The sequence below is a fragment of the Eulemur rufifrons genome, chromosome 2 (genome assembly GCF_041146395.1).
Source record: "Eulemur rufifrons isolate Redbay chromosome 2, OSU_ERuf_1, whole genome shotgun sequence".
NCBI lineage: Eukaryota > Metazoa > Chordata > Mammalia > Primates > Lemuridae > Eulemur > Eulemur rufifrons.
The window spans coordinates 22389656-22410757 of NC_090984.1; the positions used below are offsets into that span (position 1 = coordinate 22389656).

The 21102-nt window shown below is 43.3% G+C and overlaps 1 protein-coding gene across 1 annotated transcript in view; it reads right to left on the reverse strand.

Moving 5' to 3' along the window:
- ARID3B (AT-rich interaction domain 3B) overlaps window positions 1–21102 on the reverse strand; it is a 47386-nt gene that overhangs the window by 13332 nt on the left and 12952 nt on the right. The window contains exons 3-4 of the mRNA XM_069481846.1: window positions 5590–5661; window positions 5315–5387 (exon numbers count right to left, since the gene is read on the reverse strand). Coding sequence (XP_069337947.1) covers window positions 5315–5387; window positions 5590–5661 — 145 coding nt within the window. The remainder of the gene's footprint in view (window positions 1–5314; window positions 5388–5589; window positions 5662–21102) is intronic.

Consider the following 21102-nt stretch of genomic DNA (forward strand, 5'->3'; position numbering starts at 1 on the left):
TTGTATATACACATCAAAAACAGATCCAACAAGCCATTCGGGAAAACCAAGGTCAGTTTGCAGCCTTGAACAAAAGTGGTGGGGGTGGGCGGGCAGCTCTACAGGCGAGGTCTTGACAAAACTTGTCTTCCACCAGACCCAGCAGTCCTTAGCCTGGTGTGTCCAGATGGGGCTGGGGCAGGAAAGGAGAGCCCTTGCTTGTGGGCATTCTCCTGTGCTCCCCACTCCTAGCCCATTCTGCCTCGACACACGGCAGCCTCTGTGCCACTGTGAGTTGTCACATCTGCCCTTCCCTGGCATGAAGACCCTTCTTGCACAGAGTTCTACCCCATGTTAACCAGCTTGGTGCTGTCAGACCTTGATCTGGACGGAGGCGTGAGGAGGCAGCCCGGCACTGTCTGTGGGGCCCCGAAAGCTGCAGGACAGACTAGGCTTGCCTGCTGCCCCGGGAGGGAGTGAAGGGCTTGCTGGTGCTCGGGGACAAGTTTCTCAGAGGCAGGACAGAAGGGTACACACTGGCCTGGGAGTTAGGAGACCAGTGCTGAGTCTGTTCTGTGGCTTTAGGTAAGTCACTTAACCTCGGGGCTGATTCTTTATGGCTACCGCTGGTAACCTTTGCTCCCTCTACCCCACAGAGCTGGAGCTGTGGGGAACAGCAGATCAGATAATGAGATGAAAGAGTTCTGTAAAGTGTAAGGGATAATAAAAATAATAGCAAAATCACCATCATCATCATCCTGACTCTTTGTAAGACCACAATCCTGCTTCACCTCCTAGGGAGTAAGGGAACAAACCTTTCTTTCACACAGAAGGAAAAATGGCATTGTTTATACGTAGCCTTTGCTTATTAGACTCATAAATTAGTCCTTCTTCTTGGGCACTGGAACACTAAATGGAAAATCTATGAGGGTACGATATCTCAGAAACCACCTACAGTGAGTTAAATTAGCTAGACAATTTTATCTAGAACTGTTTGGCCTTATTTTTGGCAAAGAAGTGTGTATTTTTTACATACATACACACGCAGACACAGCAAAAGGTAAGCAAAAAGGGGCACCGGATTCAGAAATCTAACCCATCTTTTCTAGAGAAATAGTCTGGGGGGAAACAGAATTAAGGGCAATGTGTTTAATCCAATTTGGCTTCAGAAACCAAAAGAAGAAACACAATACTCAGCAAGGAAAGGGGTGAAGCATTTGGTCTTGGAGATTCTTGATGTAGTTTTCACACAATTATTTTGATATAAAATTGCTAAAGGGGCTTTTCTTCTTTTGTTTTTTGTTCATCAAGAGTAACTCAACAGACATAGTCATGGATATGTAAGAACAAACATAGGAACTTACAAGTTAATTCTAAATGAACCCCTTCATTTTGTAGATAAGGAAACTGGCCACCAGAGAGAAAAGACTGGCTCAGGATCACAGGGCAGGGAGGAGAGCCGGCCCTGGCTTTGCACTCAGCAGTCCAGAGCTCTTTTCACCTCCACAGGCCTTCGAACACGGCTGCAGCAGAGCCGTTTCCTGAGACTGGCGGGAGACAGTGAGCCCGAGGGGCACCGTCTCCTCCACCCACTCCACTCTGCTCAGGCTCCTCTACGGGCAGGGTGCTCTGCCTGTCGGGGAGGGGGCTACCATGGTGCATGTCACCCTGGTCTGGCCTAGAAACCAAGGTGCTGAGGGCTGAAAGGCCCATCTGTTGCAGTCAATTCACCTAAACGTGTTAACAAGCGACAGACACAGCACAAAGCAGCAGTTACAGCCTGTCCCCTTCTACTGGACAGCTGTTTTATCACTTGCAGCTGCAGTCATTTGGGGGAGCCTGCTGTGTGCTGCCTCCCTTGGAGCTCTGTCTGCTTCCTCTGCGGGTGCTGCCTGCTGTGTCAAAGCAGCACGGCCCCACTCCCAGCCCAGCTGGGCGTCACAAGGCCTTTCAAACTCAGGCTGTTTGCAGTGGCTCCTGTGAAATCCGCTGCTTATCCTTCACATGAGCTCTGGAGGCTGAGTTGCTGACCTGCTGCTGAGGTCTATGAGGTTTTTCCTTGGTCCCAGCTAACAAGACCTGCCTTTTTTTTTTTTTTTTTTGAGACAGAGTCTCTCTCTATTGCCCAGGCTAGAGTGAGTGCCGTGGCGTCAGCCTAGCTCACAGCAACCTCAGACTCCTGAGCTCAAGGGATCCTCCTGTCTCAGCCTCCCGAGTAGCTGGGACTACAGGCATGCACCACCATGCCCGGCTAATTTTTTCTATATATATTTTTAGCTGTCCATAAATAATTTCTTTCTATTTTTAGTAGAGATAGGGTCTCGCTCTTGCTCAGGCTGGTCTCGAACTCCTGAGCTCAAACGATCCGCCCACCTCGGCCTCCCAGAGTGCTAGGATTACAGGCGTGAGCCACCGCGCCCGGCCAAGACCTGCCTTTTGAGTGCCCCAGACACTATTTTGGGAGTGACAAATAAGTCACAAATGTCTAGGCGGCCTTGGTCTCACTATTCTGTGAAGAGCAAAGACAGTAAGCTTCACATGATTGAAAGTACAATCTGCTTCCAGCCCTCTTCAACCACTAGCTCTAATTTAAACTACCAGACAAGGGTTTTCCAGGAAGGAGATCACTGTGAATTTAAAGGGAACAACTTCCACATGACTTTCCTGCCTCAGTCTCCCCTCTGCAGCCCAACAAGACTACAGCAAGTTTTCTGAAAGCCCCTGTTTTGCTCTCAATAACTGGACTATTCTATAGACTGAAGTGCTAACTTCTTGGCCAAACACGGCTGTTCAGATTCTGGTGCCAGCTGACCAACCCAGGATAGCCTCTGATTCCAGGCCACAGACAAGAGTTCCTCCACCTGTCCAGGGCCACAGGTGCCCCAGCATTTCTGCCTCCATCTATGGGGTTGCCTCCAATACACGGGAGGCATGGCTCCTCCCAGAGGCCTTCTCTGCACTCCAGCCCAGGATGCGGTCCCTGCATCCATTCCTTTGACACTCACTCACAGGAGGGGAGCTCGTAATACCACCTAACACAGCCCCACTCCCAGGTACCTGATTGGAGGTAAGATGACTTCCATAAAGAGTTTTCCTCTGCAGAGGAAACTTTAGATCCTTACTCTCTTTCCCATCCTTCTATGGTCTTGACAGTGCGTGAATTTGTCCCCCAGGAGATATTTACAATGTCTAGAGACATTTTTGGTTGTCATGACTGGGGCTTGCTACTGGCATCTAGTGGGTAAGGCCACAGATACTACTAAACATCCTACACAGGACAGCCCCCACAACAAAGGACTATGCTGTCCCAAAAGTCAACAGTGCTAAGGCTGAGAAACCTCATATTAGAGTAACTAACAAGTAGCAGACTGAACAGTCTCCTTTCTATTGGTAATGTCAGCAAACAGTGAAATACCTGACATAAGTGCTGAAGACAGGACAAAGACTTACTCAGGACCCAAATAATGGTAAACTGACATTATCAAAGGGAGTCACTCACTCCTGCTCTGGGTTTACTCAGAAATATACTAGGTAGCACTGCGCTCTTCCACAGACTATTGCAGAATAGCAGGATATGTAGCAAAGCCTGTTTTCTGCTTCCGACCCTCAATTATAGGGCAGCTGACCTACCCTGCATGCGGCAAGCTGAGTCAAGAAAACCAACAAGACTGCTCATACAGCAAACACGTCCTGAGCACCTTTCACCTGGCCCTGTGCTAGCATGGGGGACACAAAGGAATGAAAAAGTGGCTGTCCTCGAGAAGCTCCTCATCTAGTGGGGACATACAGTAGTAAACAATTACTGATCTCCACTCTCGGCTGATCTAACTTCCATTTTCCTTTAAAAATCCTTCTGGGAAGGGAGAAAAACAGTAAAGTAGAAAATAAAGCCGTGGAGCTACACTACTGATTAAAATCTATATTGCTATGGCAGCCCCTCTGAGACAGGATCAGCTCCTGGGTTTGTACCAGCTGGGCCTGCGGAGCTCGTAAATAATTAAAAGGTAATTGGAAGGGGAGACCGAAGTATTAAATGGATTTCTCTCTTGCAGGGCAACTAGGGAGTTTCTTTGCTGCCAGTCACATTATCTTTCAGGATTATATTCTTGTTTTTACTGATACATGCAGCGCCAGATAACAGTTGGAGGAGTAAACTAATTAAGGCTGCTTAGATTGCTTTGATAGGCTTGGAGATTGCGGGGGACCAAGACTCAAAACTTTCAATTGCCCTTTTATGCAAACCAGCAGTAACACCTATGCCACCAAAAAGGCAATAAGGCTTTGGAAGGTAAAGGAAGGGGAAGGAGATAGAAGGAGGGAGAGAAGGAGAGGGAGGAGGAGGGGGGAGGAGGAGGGGGAGAGGTGGGAGAGGGGGAGAGAGGGAGAGAAGTTAACTCAGAATATGTAACTGCTGGGGGCTGCCATTATACCTCGGTGGAGGATTTCATTCCCAGGTCTCAATAAAGTTGCTGACACAGACACTGAGGGATGCATGATCAGATACAAGCAGGATCCTGGGGAAGAGTTTGGTGGGAACATCTCTCTCCTACTGCTTTGTCCTGAGGGTGATAAAGGGGGAGCCACACAGGTGACCTTCTCCTAGACAGGCTGGGGTTCTGGCCATGCTTCCTGAGAGCTGCCCCAGCTGGTGAACCCATTGCTATGATGGGATACAAAGCCAGAAAGTTGAGAGACTGGGCTCAAGACTCAGTCACACCATGGTCCACAGTGGAGATGGCTACTGGGGGGGTGGGGTGAGGGGTGAGGAGAAGAGGACAGAGAATTGGGAGGGTGCATTATAAAGCAGATGCTATTGTACCCTACAATTAAACTGCAGGAATGTTCCAACCAAGCCAGTGAATGCAAAAATCAAAAGCCAACAGATAAGAAAAAAAGAGTTGGCCTTTCCTTCCCATGGATCATTTCGGACCCTCCCCAAAACTGAGTGGCCTCGATTCTTTCACTTACCTTTCTCAGTCTCTATAAGACTAGATATACCAACAAGAAGCCCCACATGCTAGTATAAGTGAAGCCCAGGCATCTATAAGGCTAAAATAAAAGTATGTTTGAATTTGAAATGACTCCAGAGACCAGTTAATTAGAAGAAGAGTGACAGAGATAAAGCAGGGCAAAATGCGGATGATCGTTCCATCCATTTTTTTGCCATGGCCCTCTCTGCCCCCTTTTATCTGGCTGTAAATTATCTGGCTAAATCCAGAACCCATCAGCAGTAAATAAATGTCTCTTGTCCAAAGACGGCTAGCAGTGACTAGCACACAGTAGGCACTCAATAAATATTCACTGAACTGGAATGATGAGTAGACGGCACACTCACCCCTCTTTTGCATAAAGACGAAGAGGTCATCCAGGAACTCTTTCCTTTCAGGATCACCGTCCAGTTCATACAGCTGCAATACCCGATCCCCCAAGAAAAAGCACAATGAAAAATTCCATCTTGCTGCAGGAAATCTTATATCAGAGCTACTACAACCATCTAAATATCTACAAATGTGACTCATTGGCCACTCCTGTCCTTATTCCTTGTGAATCAGACACAACTACTCACTGCAGAACTGTCCCTATCTTTATGACAAAGGAAATACTACAGACCTTGGCAAAATCTCGAGAGATCTCTCTTCCCCGGCCTCCATCTGCATCATCACTCCAGGCCACACCACCATTCTAGAAGGGAACAAAACACAAAGTTGACAGGCGAATGGGAGGAGAATGAGTGGTAGATGGCAGGGCAATCATCCAGGGGGAAGATGAAGACCCTTAGCAATGGTGCTATCCTGGCTCACACCATAAAAGGCTGCTCAGGTGACCACCTCTGCCACCCTTACAGGGACACCTTTTTTCGCTTTTGAGTATGGTTCTAGAATAAGAGGAAGTCAGGGGGAAGATTTCACCTTGTTGGAGAAAGACAGGTGTCAGTTTTACTTGATGATCCTGGAAGAGAAGGACACAAAGGCTCAGGTTGCTGAGAACCTAGGCATTCCCAGCTGATCTTCCAGAAGCCATCACTGAGATGTACCACTTTTCTGCAGGTTGTAAAGAAACCTGGCCTGGTTTCCCACACAACACTGTAAGTGGGGGGAAAAGGACCAAAGGGATCTTGGAGTTGTAGTGTCTCAGCCAAGCCTTGCCATTAGAAGCCCTAAGCCTAGTGGTAAGAAGTCCTTAGTAACTCCTGAGGGCCAACATAGCGTGAGATCGCTCCCAAGGTACAGACTCTGTGCCACTAGGGCAAAAGAGATTTCACTAGAGAAATTACGAAAACCTAAGCCTAATTTAAGTTTAGGTTAAAGCAACATCATTCAACTGAATAAGAGGAAATGGCAAACAGGGCTTTGTTTATATTCCTTAAGTTGGCTTCCTACCTTTAGTAGGTCAGGCAACTCTTATTCCTCAAACCAGGCATCTCTTCCGTGGGAAGCCTTCCCTTCCCTCACAGCTGCATTAAGTACTCTAGAAGCAATCTCTGCCCATTTCTAGCTTAGAATTTAACACATTACTTTGGAAGTATCTGTCACCCCCAAAATACGGTAAGCTCCTTGACAGCAAAGGTGTCTTTGTCCCCAACAGAGCCGATAGCCGGGCACACCAATTAAGTACCTCTTCAAAAAAATATACAAACACATATACCCAAAGCCTGCGTGCTATTGGGGAGTATGAAATCTCATGGTGTGACTGCTCTTCATCCACAACCCACTGGTCAATGGAGGACCCAGTGGATGGGACACACTGAGCCTGTAAGAGCCTGCACTTGTTTCTTCCCCCAGGACCACAGGCACAGGCACACACATGTGGCCTAGCTGGCTGGGGTGTGTATGCGGTGGGGGAAGGGCATGTGGGGCGAGGAGGCAGAAGTTTCTTGGCACAAAATTCTTTGGACTGCATGGATATCTCATTCTAAAACCATGCCAATAAGGTGAAAGCCTAGTTGAATTCCTTTCTCTCCCACCCTCTCCTGTAATAAAGCAGGAGGTATTATTCAGGTATATTTGGGGGCCATACTTTGCTTACCCTACTCAAAGTGGGCTCTGAGATGCAGACCCACTCTCCGATAGCAGCAATTCAGCACATAGTGAGGTAAGTATATCCTACAAGAACTGACACCCTATCAGTTGAAATGAAACAGGCTACACTAAATTGTTTCCCTGCTTATCTGGTAAAGGACATGTGTAAGGAAGTGCTCAGTCAATGCTATCTGACTGTGTGCACTCATCATCTCCCAAGGCAGACACTCTCGGAAACCTTCCTATGGCACCTTCAGCTCAGGGAAGCCAGTAACCAAGCAGGAGGAGCGTTGTGGTTTTGTTTAAAAAAAAAAAAAAAAAAAAAAAAGCTAAAACTCACCCCACATTGTAATTACAGTCACCAGAAATCTGGTGTCATCTGGTGGCAACCAGCACAATGAATACTCAAGATGAATTATGCCTGTCAGGTCAGCAAAACCAGACAGAGTTACATTCCCCCTTTCAAAGGATTCAGTAGGTTGCCCTAATGCTCAGTGATTTTGTTTGAGCCAGTAATTCCTGCTGGAAAGTCAATTATCCCGGGAGCCCCTATCGGCTGAAAGACATTTAATAGGGGATCATTGCCGCTTCTGTTATGTCAGCTGTTTACTGCAGCAGCTCGATGGCCGATGGCCGGAGCTCTGAAGCTGAGCTCTTGTTCACAGGAGGATTCTTTCTCTGCCAGTCACCAAGAGAGATGAAAACACCCTTTTTTGCTAATTACAGTAACCTCCAGGCACTCTGAATGCTCACTCAAACTATTTCACACTCAGCTGGGTAGAGAGGACAGAATCCACAACCCACAACCTCAGACAGGGCTGTCTGCAGCAGGAGAGGAGTGTGAAAACAAGCATGCCAGTGTGACCACTACGTGACTATGTGTGAAAATAAACACCTGCGTGCAGAGCTCAGCTCCAGGAACAGAGCAGAATGACTTGGCAGGCCGGGGGCTGGGGCCATCAGCTCCTCCAGGCTCCTCCAGCTCTGCCCAAACTGCATGAGAACTGAGCAGCAGGATGGCGACACCTTGCACTAGCCACGGCCCACTCTGTGTGACCCACTTAGCTTGAAATGCCTCCAGCTCAATGTCCACAGAAGACAGGGAGACAGGAACTCTCGGTCACTCTGATGAAAGAAACGTGGGGAAAAATAGTTGCCCAGAGTGAGGGTGTCTTTTGTCCAACTCCAAGGTAAAGATGGTCCACTTAAAATATTCAGCTGGCGCTGATGGAGAAATGTCCGATACGCTTTAATTTCTTTGTCTTGAGGCAGTTAAACTTTGATCCCGCCTCCCAGGATGTTCTGGCTGAGGTGAGAGTAATTCCTGAGCCCGGCCTGCCTTTCCTAGACCAGCTGGAGCGCCATCTCCTCCAGGAGCCTCCTGCCTCTGCACAGCCCGCAGAGTCAGCACCTTTCTGCTCTGGGCTCTGTCACCTCACGTTCTGGCTACTCGTGCCCCTATGTCCCCAGTCTGTAGGTATCCTGTCTGGGTATCCCCAGCCCCCAGCACACAGAAAGCACTGGCACATCTACCGAAAAGGCAGAGATGGGCTCCCCTGTGGGCCCCCCAACCCTACAACTCCAGTCTTCCCCTCCTCCTTTCACTGGGAGGGTTACAGGCCTAAGCAGTTATTTTCTTGGTTCTTAACTCTGATCAACTACTATAAAACATGGCTCACTTATGCAATTCGAGTTTATGTGCAGGAGAATTCTTGGCCTATCAATAGGGTGTGAGTATGACCACTAGAGAGTTATGAGCCCAGAAATAATTTTTTTTTGGATGCTGCCTGTGGCTGACTGAGACTGTATTGGTGGAAGAAAGCAGGGAGCGACAGAGGCAGATGGCCTGGGGGGGAAACACACCCAAAAAGAGACAGCTTACATTTTAGGGATCAAGAGGGGTCAACACGGAAAGCATTTCAGTTGAAGGGCGAAGACTGCATGTAAGTCGGACCTGCCCGGGGAGCAGGCTTTAGGCAGCAGCACTAAATAGCCCTGAAACGTGTGTGGGGAGTCAACAGTAGCTGCAGTGGTCACTTATTGCCATTTACAGCCTTCTCAGCCCCCTCTACTTGAGAACTCTCTTTTAACATCTTTGATCTCACCAGGAGCTCACAGGAAGCTGACCGTTTGTTCCCAAATACCCACCCAAGACTAGCTTTGGCTGCTATACCCACATTCAGCTTATTTTCCCCAGGAAAACTACAGTGTTTTGCCTTTAAATCCCTCAAAAATGGTAGTGAAAGAAGGTTGGAGGGAGGAAAACGGGGAGCAGGAAGCTAGTGTCTTGTGCCTTCTGCTTCCCAAGGACTGCACCAGGAGCTTTACAAGCATTTCCGCACTTCTTTCTATAATGGAGAGGTGGTTATTTTAGAGATGGGAAAACAGTAGCTCAAAGAACTCAAGTACCTTGCCCAGGGTCTCAGAGCTTCTAAGGGGCAGTGTCAGCATTTAAACTCAGGCCTGTGTGGCTCACCCGTGGGATGAAAGGATAGTAGAAAGTGTTCTGGGTGGGAGATGAGGAATGAAGAGAGGGAGGAAAAAAAATTGAGAATAAAGTTCTCTGTTCACAAAATGCTAGAATGCGCAAGCCATGGCACTGGGCAGCTCCATCAATGGGAGGGTCCTTTTATTCCCTGTTTTAGCTCACTGGTTTAATCTGGGTACTTCAGCCAAACGAAAACCACACTTGCCCAGGGGAGTTATCTGGGGTTCTGGGGGCATTGAAATAAGAATTGCTAACTTCTTCCCCCTCCCTCCAAAACAGATCATCCAAGGCAGGATGAGCCCCATCTTCCCCCAGGAGACAGGGGATGAGGAAGGAGAGAGAGAAAAGGGTTACACCCCTGAATGGACCAGAAGAATAAGGCAGCCAGCACTGTCACATGCACACATGTACACACAAAAAATAATGGATCAAGGTCTAACCTCACTGCTACTCAAAATTAAAACAGTGCTTCCCCAGCGTCTCAACCTTGGAACCCAACCCATCTCAACAAGACAGAGGGGAAACAAAAAGATTCATGACCTTTGAAAAACTAAAAGGTTGCCTTGTGGAAGAGTAATCAGGCTTTTTTTTTTTTTTTTTTTCTTTTCTTTACTTTTCTTCTCTCTAAAGCCCCAGAGGGCAAAATTATAGTGACTGGGCAGAAGTTACCAGAAGGAGGATTTCAGGTCTACAGAAGAAGGATTTTTTTTTTTTTTTAAACAATTAGAACTGTCCAGTAATGAAGTGAGCCTTCCCAGGAGGTGGAAGCTTCCTGTTCTGGATGACCATCTGTCTGGGATGTCATGGCGTGGAATCCGACATGAGACAGGGTGGGACAAGAGGGGCCCTTTCTGTCCTGAGAAGTGAACATCCAATGACAAATTCATTCAACACAGATTTCCTGAGAATCCGTCCCAGGTACAGCATTGTGCAAGCTTCTGAGAATACCAAAAAACTAAAAAAAAAAAAACAAAAGTGGTTCCCACCACTGGGAGTTTTACCACAGAGTTGGAAAAACAAGCTGAACACACACATAGCATTTAGTAGTGCAAGGCAACAAGTGCCAAAACACACAGTACCCAGGAGGTGGAAGAAAAGGCTGGGAGCTGGCCTTGAAGAGTGGGGCTGCGGGGAGACTTACAGTTTAGATGAGCACGGAGTGGGGGGTAAACAAGGCATGTTTGGGCAGGGAGCATGGAAGGACAGCAAGTGTGAATACTTAAGGTGGAAGCAGGCTGTGAGATGCATCGAATACCAGGAGGAAATCTAAACTCTGAACTGTGAATGGTGGGGAAGCAGTGGATATTTTCTAAACAGAAAAAACAAATGATTAAATCAATGTTTTAGGTTGCTCTGATGACCCATTTGTGTTGGAAAAATATATACACATATAAATGTACATAGACACCTAATCAGATTGGGATTATAGGGGACTTCCACTTTTCAATTTTTTCCATCATATTCATGAATTATACAAACATTTGACCACCTAGGATATACTAGATAAAAGCCAATTGTGGGCCGGGCGCGGTGGCTCACGCCTGTAATCCTAGCACTCTGGGAGGCCGAGGTGGGCGGATCGTTTGAGCTCAGGAGTTCGAGACCAGCCTGAGCAAGAGCGAGACCCCATTTCTACTAAAAATAGAAAGAAATTATATGGACAGCTAAAAATATATATAGAAAAAATTAGCCGGGCATGGTGGCGCATGCCTGTAGTCCCAGCTACTCGGGAGGCTGAGACAGGAGGATCGCTTGAGCTCAGGAGTTTGAGGTTGCTGTGAGCTAGGCTGACGCCACGGCACTCACTCTAGCCTGGGCAACAGAGTGAGACTCTGTCTCAAAAAAAAAAAAAAAAAAAAAGCCAATTGTGTTTGTATTATTTAAAAAAATTGTTATTTATTTTCTAGATTCACTTTTGAATCACTTGTCAAGACCTATCACTTTTCACTGCCCCTCCAGCCCAACAAAGATTTGGATTGCACTGAAATTATAGAGTAAATTACCACCGGACTGATACTTTCACAATATTTAGTCTTTCAGGTAAGAGAGCAGTACGGCTCTTCATTTAATCAGATATATTCTTAATGTCCCTTGGTAATGATTTATAACACCAAAATATTACTTTGGTAAACAGTATTGAAGATCTAAGAGGGAAAGCTGGCACTGTGCTGGGTGGCTATGCGAGAATCCGGCCCGGGGGAGGGAAGGGGAGCAACAGAGAGGGAAGGGGAGCAACAGGACTAGCGAGAAAGACTGTCCTAAGATGCAGCCAAGTCAGAGAAGCAACTGGATCTGGACCGAGGGAATGAAAGAGAAGGAGAAGGATTAATTTGAATTCTTATAGTGAGAAAGGTATGTTCTGATGCAAACAGAAGCTGGGCAGGGGATCAAGCAGGAAGCCTTTAAGCACTAATGAAAATAGACCACTGTCTAGGGGGTGGGGTGACAAAACCAATCCCACAGCCCTAGAGAAAGCCAAGTGAGGGCAGAAGCCAAAAGCTTACTGCTAACCTTCCCCTGAGGAGAAAAGGGGGGACTTAACAAACATCTCCTGACCCAAGAAGGCTACCCTGGGCCTTTCTTTTTACTAGGATTTGAAAAAGAAAAAAAAAAAAAAGCCCCCCAAAAAACAAACAAACCAACTCCACCAGACCACGCCTCTAAGATCTCAGGAGCCAGCACTGCATTCCTTAGAGCTGTACCTCCCCAGAGACAGGAGCGCCTGACTTTAAAAGCAATTAAGTATCTAGGCTATTTTAGGATTACTCCTTGACCACCTGGAATATCTTATTAAAGCACAGCTCAGATGTCCAAAGCAATTTTAGTTCCCATTCCTCATTCTTCCCCAAGGCAAGAGTTAACCCTTTCTTAGGGTTTAAAGTACAGGGGCTAAACTATCAAGTTTTCGCTGGGGTTCCCAATATTCTGGAACCTCCAAGAAACTGTCCTGTCCTTAAATCACCATTACGCATCCTGCCACCTTTTATAAAGATTCTTGAGAGTTCTCTGAAGACACCGAAAAGTAATATGTTTCCATTCTGTCTACTCTCTAATCTAATAGATTATGAACCCCAAGGTCAAGGATCTAGGCAAATTTTTAGGACCTGAATCTGAAAGTAGTCATTAGTAAAAATCACTAGACTTCAAAGGGGCTGATGCCAAGCTCAAGGAATCTAATTAACTGCTTCGAAATACAAAATTTAACTAAAGTATTTAGGCTGAATATGGCTGCTGTTAGCTTTTTCCTTTTCTTTCCTTTTTTTAATAAGCAACATATAAACTACCTTATCTTTGACCAGGTCCAGGGCTCTTATGAGTATTACATATATCACATTTGTCACTGCTTTATACTGCTGGCCTGGTTGATGATGTTGTAATGTTAAAAGTCCAATTCCCAGATCTTGGTATGAAGAAAAAACAGTCTTTGCCCTCCCACCAGTTTTAGCTGACTCCAGGAGATAATGAGACATGCACAAGAGGGTAATGGGCAGGATTACAGGAGAATCCTAGGAGGAGAGGGGAGCCCCAGGAAGTAAAACAGATACTGTTATAAGCAACATTGTTGGACTACAAAACCCACCTGATAAGATCAGGATTACTGCTCTTAACTAAATCACTGGGGCCTCAGAAGCACTGGAGTTATAATTATCAGATGGACACCTTCCGCTGTCAGGTAACTTTAGCAGGAACCAGAAAGAGCCTGCCCACCCCTTACCAGCAAGGGAGATCAATTCAAACTCGGTGGGTCGGAAAAAGAGCCAAGGGACACCTTTCTGACTAGGCAGCAGAAAGGGGGCAGGGTGTGGGGGGGACACAGGCCAGCAGTCCTACCTTTCCACTGGGCACAGAATCACTCCATGCAATGATCAAAAATACTGCCCAGAAAGAGGGTGTTCCTAGAAAAGGAGGGAAAAAACTAAAATGTAATGCTGGTGATGAGGACAACCTGATGCCAAGGCATGAAATGGCCCAGCCAATTCAAGTCTGGGTGCCACAGAGCAAAGTCCCAGTCCCTTTTCTCTCCAGAATCTGAGCTGGCAGCGCTCTGGCTTACTCCCACACTTGAGCTACCACCTGAACTTCCATAATGCTTGCTGACATCCACTTACACCACAGAGCTCCACTCACATTTGCACGAAGTCAGAGCTGGAGAGCCTGGGAGGAAAACCTCATCGGACCTTCAATGTGACAGAAGGGAAAACAGACCTAAGAGGTTAGGAAACTTGCCCAAAGTCAATGGCTCACAAAAGTTTCATAAAACTTCTTTTTTTTAAATCAAACCACATGTGTTAAATGTATAGGAACACCACATTTTTTTTAAAAAAAAATGCTATCATAGATTATTTTATAAACTAAAAAAAAAAAAATCCATCCTTTATTTTCAAGTTTGGGATTCCACAGAGCCAATTTTCTCAGGCAGAACACAGTCCTAGCTTGTGTTTAACAGTCAGCCCCACTCACAGATTTTCTGGGCTTCTCCCAAACAAACACCCCTATCCCAGGGGTGGTACTACGGCATACACGTTCCTACTCTGGTGACAGCTGTCCCTGTGCTACCTGCCACCTTTACCAGACTGTGAGTCTCTCTCACACAGGGACAGTGACCGGCTCCTCTGTGAGGCTTGTGCACCCAGCACAGGGCCCGGCAGACAGTAAGGGCTCAAATAAATGTGGGTACCTGAAGAACAAGCCAACAGGAATAAATTTAGGAGAATCGACACAAGCTAAGTGATGAATCGGGGGGAAAATAAGAACATACTTATAAGAAGGTGGGCTGCAAGTTCCCCAGAAAAGGGATCTAGAAGGCAATAAGCCATTTCCTAAAGATAGCAGTTTAATTTTAAGGTCCAAGAGAGAAATTTAAAAGTGTGTATCAAGAAAAGAGACCCATCATTTATACATAAAATTAGCAAAGCTTCAATGATAATATTCAATTCATTGGTAATAAGGGTTGGTACAATGGGATCTCCCATATTCCCATACTGGAAATACAGAATGGTATGATCTTTCTACAAAGTCACTTGCCTTAAAATGCCCATCACAATAAAAACAACAGGAACAACTAATAATAATTGAGTACAGATGCTCTTTGACTTATGATAGGGTGACATCCCAGTAAACCTATAAGTTAAAAACATCATTTAAGTCGAAAATGCATGAATACACTTAACCTACTGAACATCATATCTTAGCCTACCTTAAACATGTTCAGAACACTTACATTAACCTACACTTAGGCAAAATCACTGAACACGAAGCCTATTTTATAAGAAGTACTGAATATCTCATGTAACTTACTGAATACTGTACCAAAAGTGAAAAATAAAATGGTCGTATAGGTACTTGAAGTATGGTTTCTAATGAATGCACATGGCTTTCTCATCATCATAAAGTCGAAAAATCGTAAGTTGAACCATCACAAGTCAGGGACCGCCTGTACTTATGTGCCAGGTACTATGCCAGTATTTTATATGTATTAAACATTTAACACTCTGTAAACAGTACAATGCTCTGAGGTGGATACTATTATTATCCTCACTTTTCAGATGAGAAAACCAAGGCACAAGGAAGTTGAGTGACTTGGTTACAAGCCAAGTGGTGTAGTTGAGAATCAAGTGCAGTTCTAAGTCCCTGCTTCTAACTGCCTCACCTCTTGTCTCCTTATAATCTTGTAATTCTGTTGTATGAATCTATCCTAAGGAAATAACTAGAAATACAGTACAATTTTATTCATAAGAGCAAAAAATGAGAAACAGCCTAAATGTCTGACATTAAGGGAATGGGCAACACATGAAGGCCCTATCTCTGTGACAGAACATTATGCAACCATTAAAAACAGCATCGCCCTGTAATCCTAGTACTCTGGGAGGCCAAGGCGGGAGGATCGCTTGAGCTCAAGACTTAAAGATCAGCCTGAGCAAGAGCAAGACCCTGTCTCTACTAAAAATAAAATTAGCTGGAAGTTCTGGTGTACACCTACTGCCTACTCGGGAGGCTGAGGCAGGAGGATCGCTTGAGTTTGAGGTTGCCGTGAGCTATGATGACTCACTGCACTCTACCCAGGGGGACAGACAAACAAACAAACAAACAAAAAAACATTGCTTTTTAAAAACATTCAATCCCTACTCAATCCTCATCAATTTCAGATGTAGTAAAGATCTATGCATAAAAATATAATCATAAAATAATAAGAATAAAGAATAATACTTTTATAAACCTGGAGAAGGAAAGGCTTTCTTAAGTATGACAGAACCCACAAAGAGAAAGATCAATAAATTTAGCTACATCAAAATTTTAAACTCCTACACTTGCAAAAGAACCATACATCAAGCTGAAAGGCAAACTATGGAAAATATTTGGAACATGCATAGAGACAAGGGCCTATGCAAAGAGCTGCTACAGATCATTAAGAAGATAAATAGAATAGAAAATGAACATAGGCTATAAGCAGGCAATTCATAGAACACATACAAAAGGCAAACAAACATGAAAAGAATAGTAAAAATAAAAGGATGGATAACAACCAACATTGGAAAAGATTTGGGAAAATACATTATTGTAGCATAGCAAATTAACATTTTTTGAAGGTAATGTAACAGTATATATTAAGAAGTTATATATATATACATATTCCCTGATATTCCTAATTCAATCTCTAGAATAATCTATCCTACCACAGAAATACATACACTAGGGTATAGGGTTACTTAACATATACAAAAATAGTCTGTATTTATGCTAAACACACACACAAGTACACTCACACTCACATGTTCTGTGACTACACCCTTAAATAGATAAATACACATTACAGTCCTAGAAGCTGATTCACTCTTAATTGTGGTCTTCCCTGGAAAGGGCGTGGGGAGAAGGATGCAGGATAGGCAACAGGATGCTATAATATTTTTTTTTAAACTATGAATTTTTACTCTGTATTTTTCTATATGGTTTTAATTTTCATGAGTACCTACTGATGTTACTTATATGATTTTGAAATAAATGATTATAATGGCATGAATAAATAGAGTTTCATGAACACTCATGGAGGACTGCCATAGCCTTGAGTAAAAAAGCAAGTGGTAGAACAATATGCAGAGTTCTAATTTTTGTTAAAAACAAACAAAATATATTTGTGAATGGCTGAGCACAGTGGCTCACGCCTGTAATCCTAGCACTTTAGGAGTTGAGGTGGGAGGATTGCTTGAGGTTGAGACCAGCCTGAGCAAGAGCGAGACCCCATCTCTACTAAAAATAGAAAAATTAGCCAGGTGTGGTGGTGTACACCTGTAGTCCCAGCTACTCAGCAAGCTGAGGCAAGAGGATCGTTTGAACCCAAGAGTTTGAGGTTGCAGTGAGCTACAATGATGCCACTGTGCTCTAGCCTGGGCAACAGAGAGAGAGATACCCTGTCTTTAATAAAAAAAAAAAAAAAAAATATATATATATATATATATATATATATATTTATGAATACAGAAAGTTCCAAAAAGGTGCAGACCAAACTTAACAAGTATCCCTGAAGAGTCAGAATGACTTTTACTTTACACACTGCTATATTTCTAAAATTATTTGAGTTATTACTTCTGTAATATATTTTAAAAGCTAAAATATTTTTAAATAATGCCTTAAAATAAATTTTAATAATTGCTGGTGGTCTGTTAGATGATAAAAGTTGGGCACAAAATTGTATATAAAATTTTAAAATATACCCATAATAGGCATTTTTCTTTCTTTTTTCTTTTTTTTTAACCTGTTATAATAGGCACTTTTCTCCAAAACACAAAGGAAATACAATAAATGTTTTACAATCACGTCTAAGTTATGTGGTTGTGGTGATTATAAAAATATAAAATCACTTTTTCATAAATTTTTATATTTTTCATGTTTTCTAAAATGAACCTGAATTACTTTCACAATCAGAAAAAACAAATAATTCCTTCTGAAATTGCCTGCGAACAAAGAAAAAAAAAAAACCAAATAAAAATTACTTTCAGAGTAATGAAACCACTGAGAAAAGACTGAAGCAAGAAGAGGTATGGAGCTGGAGCTGGAAGTCAGACTGCCTGGATTCACTGCCGGACTTCCCAACTGTGAGATCACAGGCAGCCAACTTTACCTCTCTTTCCTCATCTGTAAATAAAACAAACACCCTATGGGAAGAATATTAGGCTCAGCCTCACACACACAATAAAATAAAGCCAGTACTTGACATAAGGGAGGTTGAAAAGTCTTAGCTATTAAAAAACAAAAACAAGAAATCAAAGCAGCAAACAAAACCATGAGTGAGGATAGTCCGATGTAGAGGAACTCTACAGCCTCCCTCCCTCTCTCCCTCCCCACAGAATGCTAGATAAAATTTAACACTGCACCCCCTACGCACATAGCTAAGCTTGAAACCAAGAAAACAAGCAGAGTCCACAGTGCCAGAAACAAAAAGGAAGAAATCAGCGAGCAGCAAGCAAGTGCCAAAGCTGAAGGCTCAAGAGAGAATGGGACAGGATATGGTTCTTAAAAGTGGAGGGCTGAGGACTGGGGGGATTTAATCACTGTCACGGGAGAAGTGTCCAGGCTGCAGGTCTCCTGTGTGCCAGGAAACAGAACTGAAATAACTGCACAAAGCCAGAGGCCATGAAGGGCTACATCCACTACCCACCATAAACTGGGCCTGGAAAAAGCGCCCGCCAGCCTGGAGGAGAAACAAGGAACCTTCCCATCTTCCAGGGGCCTCGTATAAAAAAAGGTGTCTATGGAAACTAGGTTCTCAACTAGGCACAGATGTCGACTTTAAATTCACACTACCTAACCAATGCAAACAGTAAAACTTGTGGAGCCCCAGAAGAGGGAAAAACAAAACTCCCCTTAGGAATGCTTCTACCATCCAAGGCACATGGGACTACCATAGAAACAAATCCCCCACTGAAAATAAGCTTACACTGAAAAAAAACAAAAACAAAAACCACCACTAGAGGAAATAAACCATCATAAGGAGAGTCACACAACACAGGGAGAACTTGAACCCCAAGAATTAAAGATAATACTAGAATCTAAAAGTATCTTTAAAATACTCATGTTTAAAAAGAATGGCAGAATGTTGACTCTTGTTGAAAGCTGAGTAAAAGGACACAGGCAGTTCATTACCATTCTCTCTTCTTTTGTATGTTTCAAATTTCCATGATGTTCCATACAGAGAGATAATGGAAAAAAAACTTTCCATACTGTTTTAGCAATTCCATAATATAAAATTTTCAGAAGTTAAAGATGTTCAAAGAGCTAAAGGAAAGAATAGAAATAGTAAACAAAGGCAGATTTTTAAATGCCAAAAAATTTATAAATAAACACAATAATTAAGACAAACCATTTTTTAAAGAGCTATGAAGCAAAATAGACAGAGCTGAAAAGAGAATTAGAAATTGGAAAATTGAATGTGAAAATATTCCAGAATGCAGGAGAATGACATAAAGAGATAAGGTTATAAAAGAAAAGATGTACAGAAAACCAGAGAAGGTTCAAGTACCTTCTATTAGAACACTAGTCAAGAAAAAATAGTGGCCAAGAAAAAAAAAAAGGGACACAAATCAGGTTGAAGGAGCAGATCAAAGACCAAGTGGAATAAATAAAAGTAAGTCCAAACCTAGAATACTGTAGTGAAAATGCAAAATCAGAGTCAAAAAGAAAAAAAATCTTAAAAGCAACAGGAGAGAAAAAGATTCATAAAGGTAACAAACTGATAAAAGACTTAACAACAAAAGTAGTTGCTAAGAGACAATGAAATCTCATCATCAAAGTGTTAAGGAAAATAATGGTCAATCTAAAGCTATGAACAACTATATAAAAGTCAGAGCAAATTAAGCATCACATAAAAAAAAGTTTCAGTTATACCAACATTGAGTTTATCACATATAAATCCCTGCTTAAAAAGTTAGTAAAGAAGGAAAAAGGAAAGTGAGCCCAGAGGAAAAGAGTAGGATACAAGCAATGGTGAGTAAAAAACAGATAAACTTGGTAAGTCTAAATAAATAATGAGTGTTAGGGCAAAAAACTAATTTGGAGAGGGGTTAAAACAAATTGGAACTCAAATATCAGCCACTATAAACTAGAAGAAGGGACTGGAGAAGTAGAAGTTAAAACTAGAATTTCTAAGGTACTAATGTTTGAAGGCACAGGCACACCTCACTGTGCTTTTATTGCACTTTGCAGATAATGTGTTTTTTACAAACTGAAGGTGTGTGGCAACCCTGCTTCATGCAAGTCTATCGGCGCCATTTTTCCAACAGCATGTGCTCACTTCATGTCTCTGGGTCACATTTTGGTAATTCTTGCAATATTTCAAACTTTTTCATTATTACTGTATCTGTTATGGTGATCTGTGATCAGTGATCTTTGCTGTTACTATTTTAATTGTTTTGGGGAGCCAAGAGCCATGTCCAATTAAGACAGCAAACTTAATTGATAAATGTTGCATTGTGTTCTGACTGCTCCACCAACTGGCTGTTCCCCCATCTCTCTCCCTCTTCTCAGGCCTATTCCCTGAGACACAACAATATTGAAATTAGGTCAATTAATAACCCTACAATGGTCTGTAAGTGTTCAAGTAAGAGGAAAAATTGCACTCCTCTCACTTTAAATCAAAAGCTAGAAATGATTAAGTTTAGTGAGGAAGGTATGTTGAAACCTGAGACAGGCTGAAACCTAGGCCTCTTGCTCCAGTTAGCCAAATTGTGAATGCAAAGGAAAAGTCAGTTATTAAAGGAAATTAAGTGCTACTCTATACTGTCCTTAAGGTATGGGGTGCGGAGTGCTACTCCAGTGCTACTCCAGTGAACACATGAATAAGAAAGTGAAACAGCCTTATTGCTGTTATGAAGAAAGTTTTAGTGGTCTGAATAGAAGCTCAAACCAGCCATAACATTCCCTTAAGCCAAAACCTAATCCAGAGCAAGGCCCTAACTCTCTTCAATTCTATGAAGGCTAAGAGGTGAGGAAACTGCAGAAGAAAAGTCAGAAGCTAGGTTGGTTCATGAGGTTTAAGAAAAAAACTCATCCCCATAACATAAAAGTGCAAGTGCTGACGTAGAAGCTGCAGCAAGTTATCCAGAAGATCTAGCTAAGATCACTGATGAAGGTCACTACACTACATAACAGATTTTCAATGTAAACGAAACATCCTTCTATTGGAAGATGACATCTAGGACTTTTATAGTTAGAGAGAGATAAATGCCTAGCTTCTAAACTTCAAAGGACAGGCTGATTTTCTTTTTAGAGGCTATTCCATCTAGCGACTTGGAGAGAAATCAATGCTCACTCACTATTCTGAAAATCGTAGGGCCTTTAAGAATTATGATAAATCTACTCTGCCTGTGCTCTACAAATGGAACAATAAAGCCTGGATGACAGCATGGCTTACTCAATATTTTAAGCCCACTGTTGAGAGCTGCTTAGACAAAAAAAAGATCTTTTTCAAAATATTAGTGTTCACTGACGATGGACCTGGTTACCCCAAGAGCTCTGATGGAGATGTACAAGGAGATTAGTGTTATTTCATGCTTACTAATACAACATCCTTCCTGCAGCCCATGGATCAAGGAGTAATTTCAACTTTCAAGGTTTATTATTTCA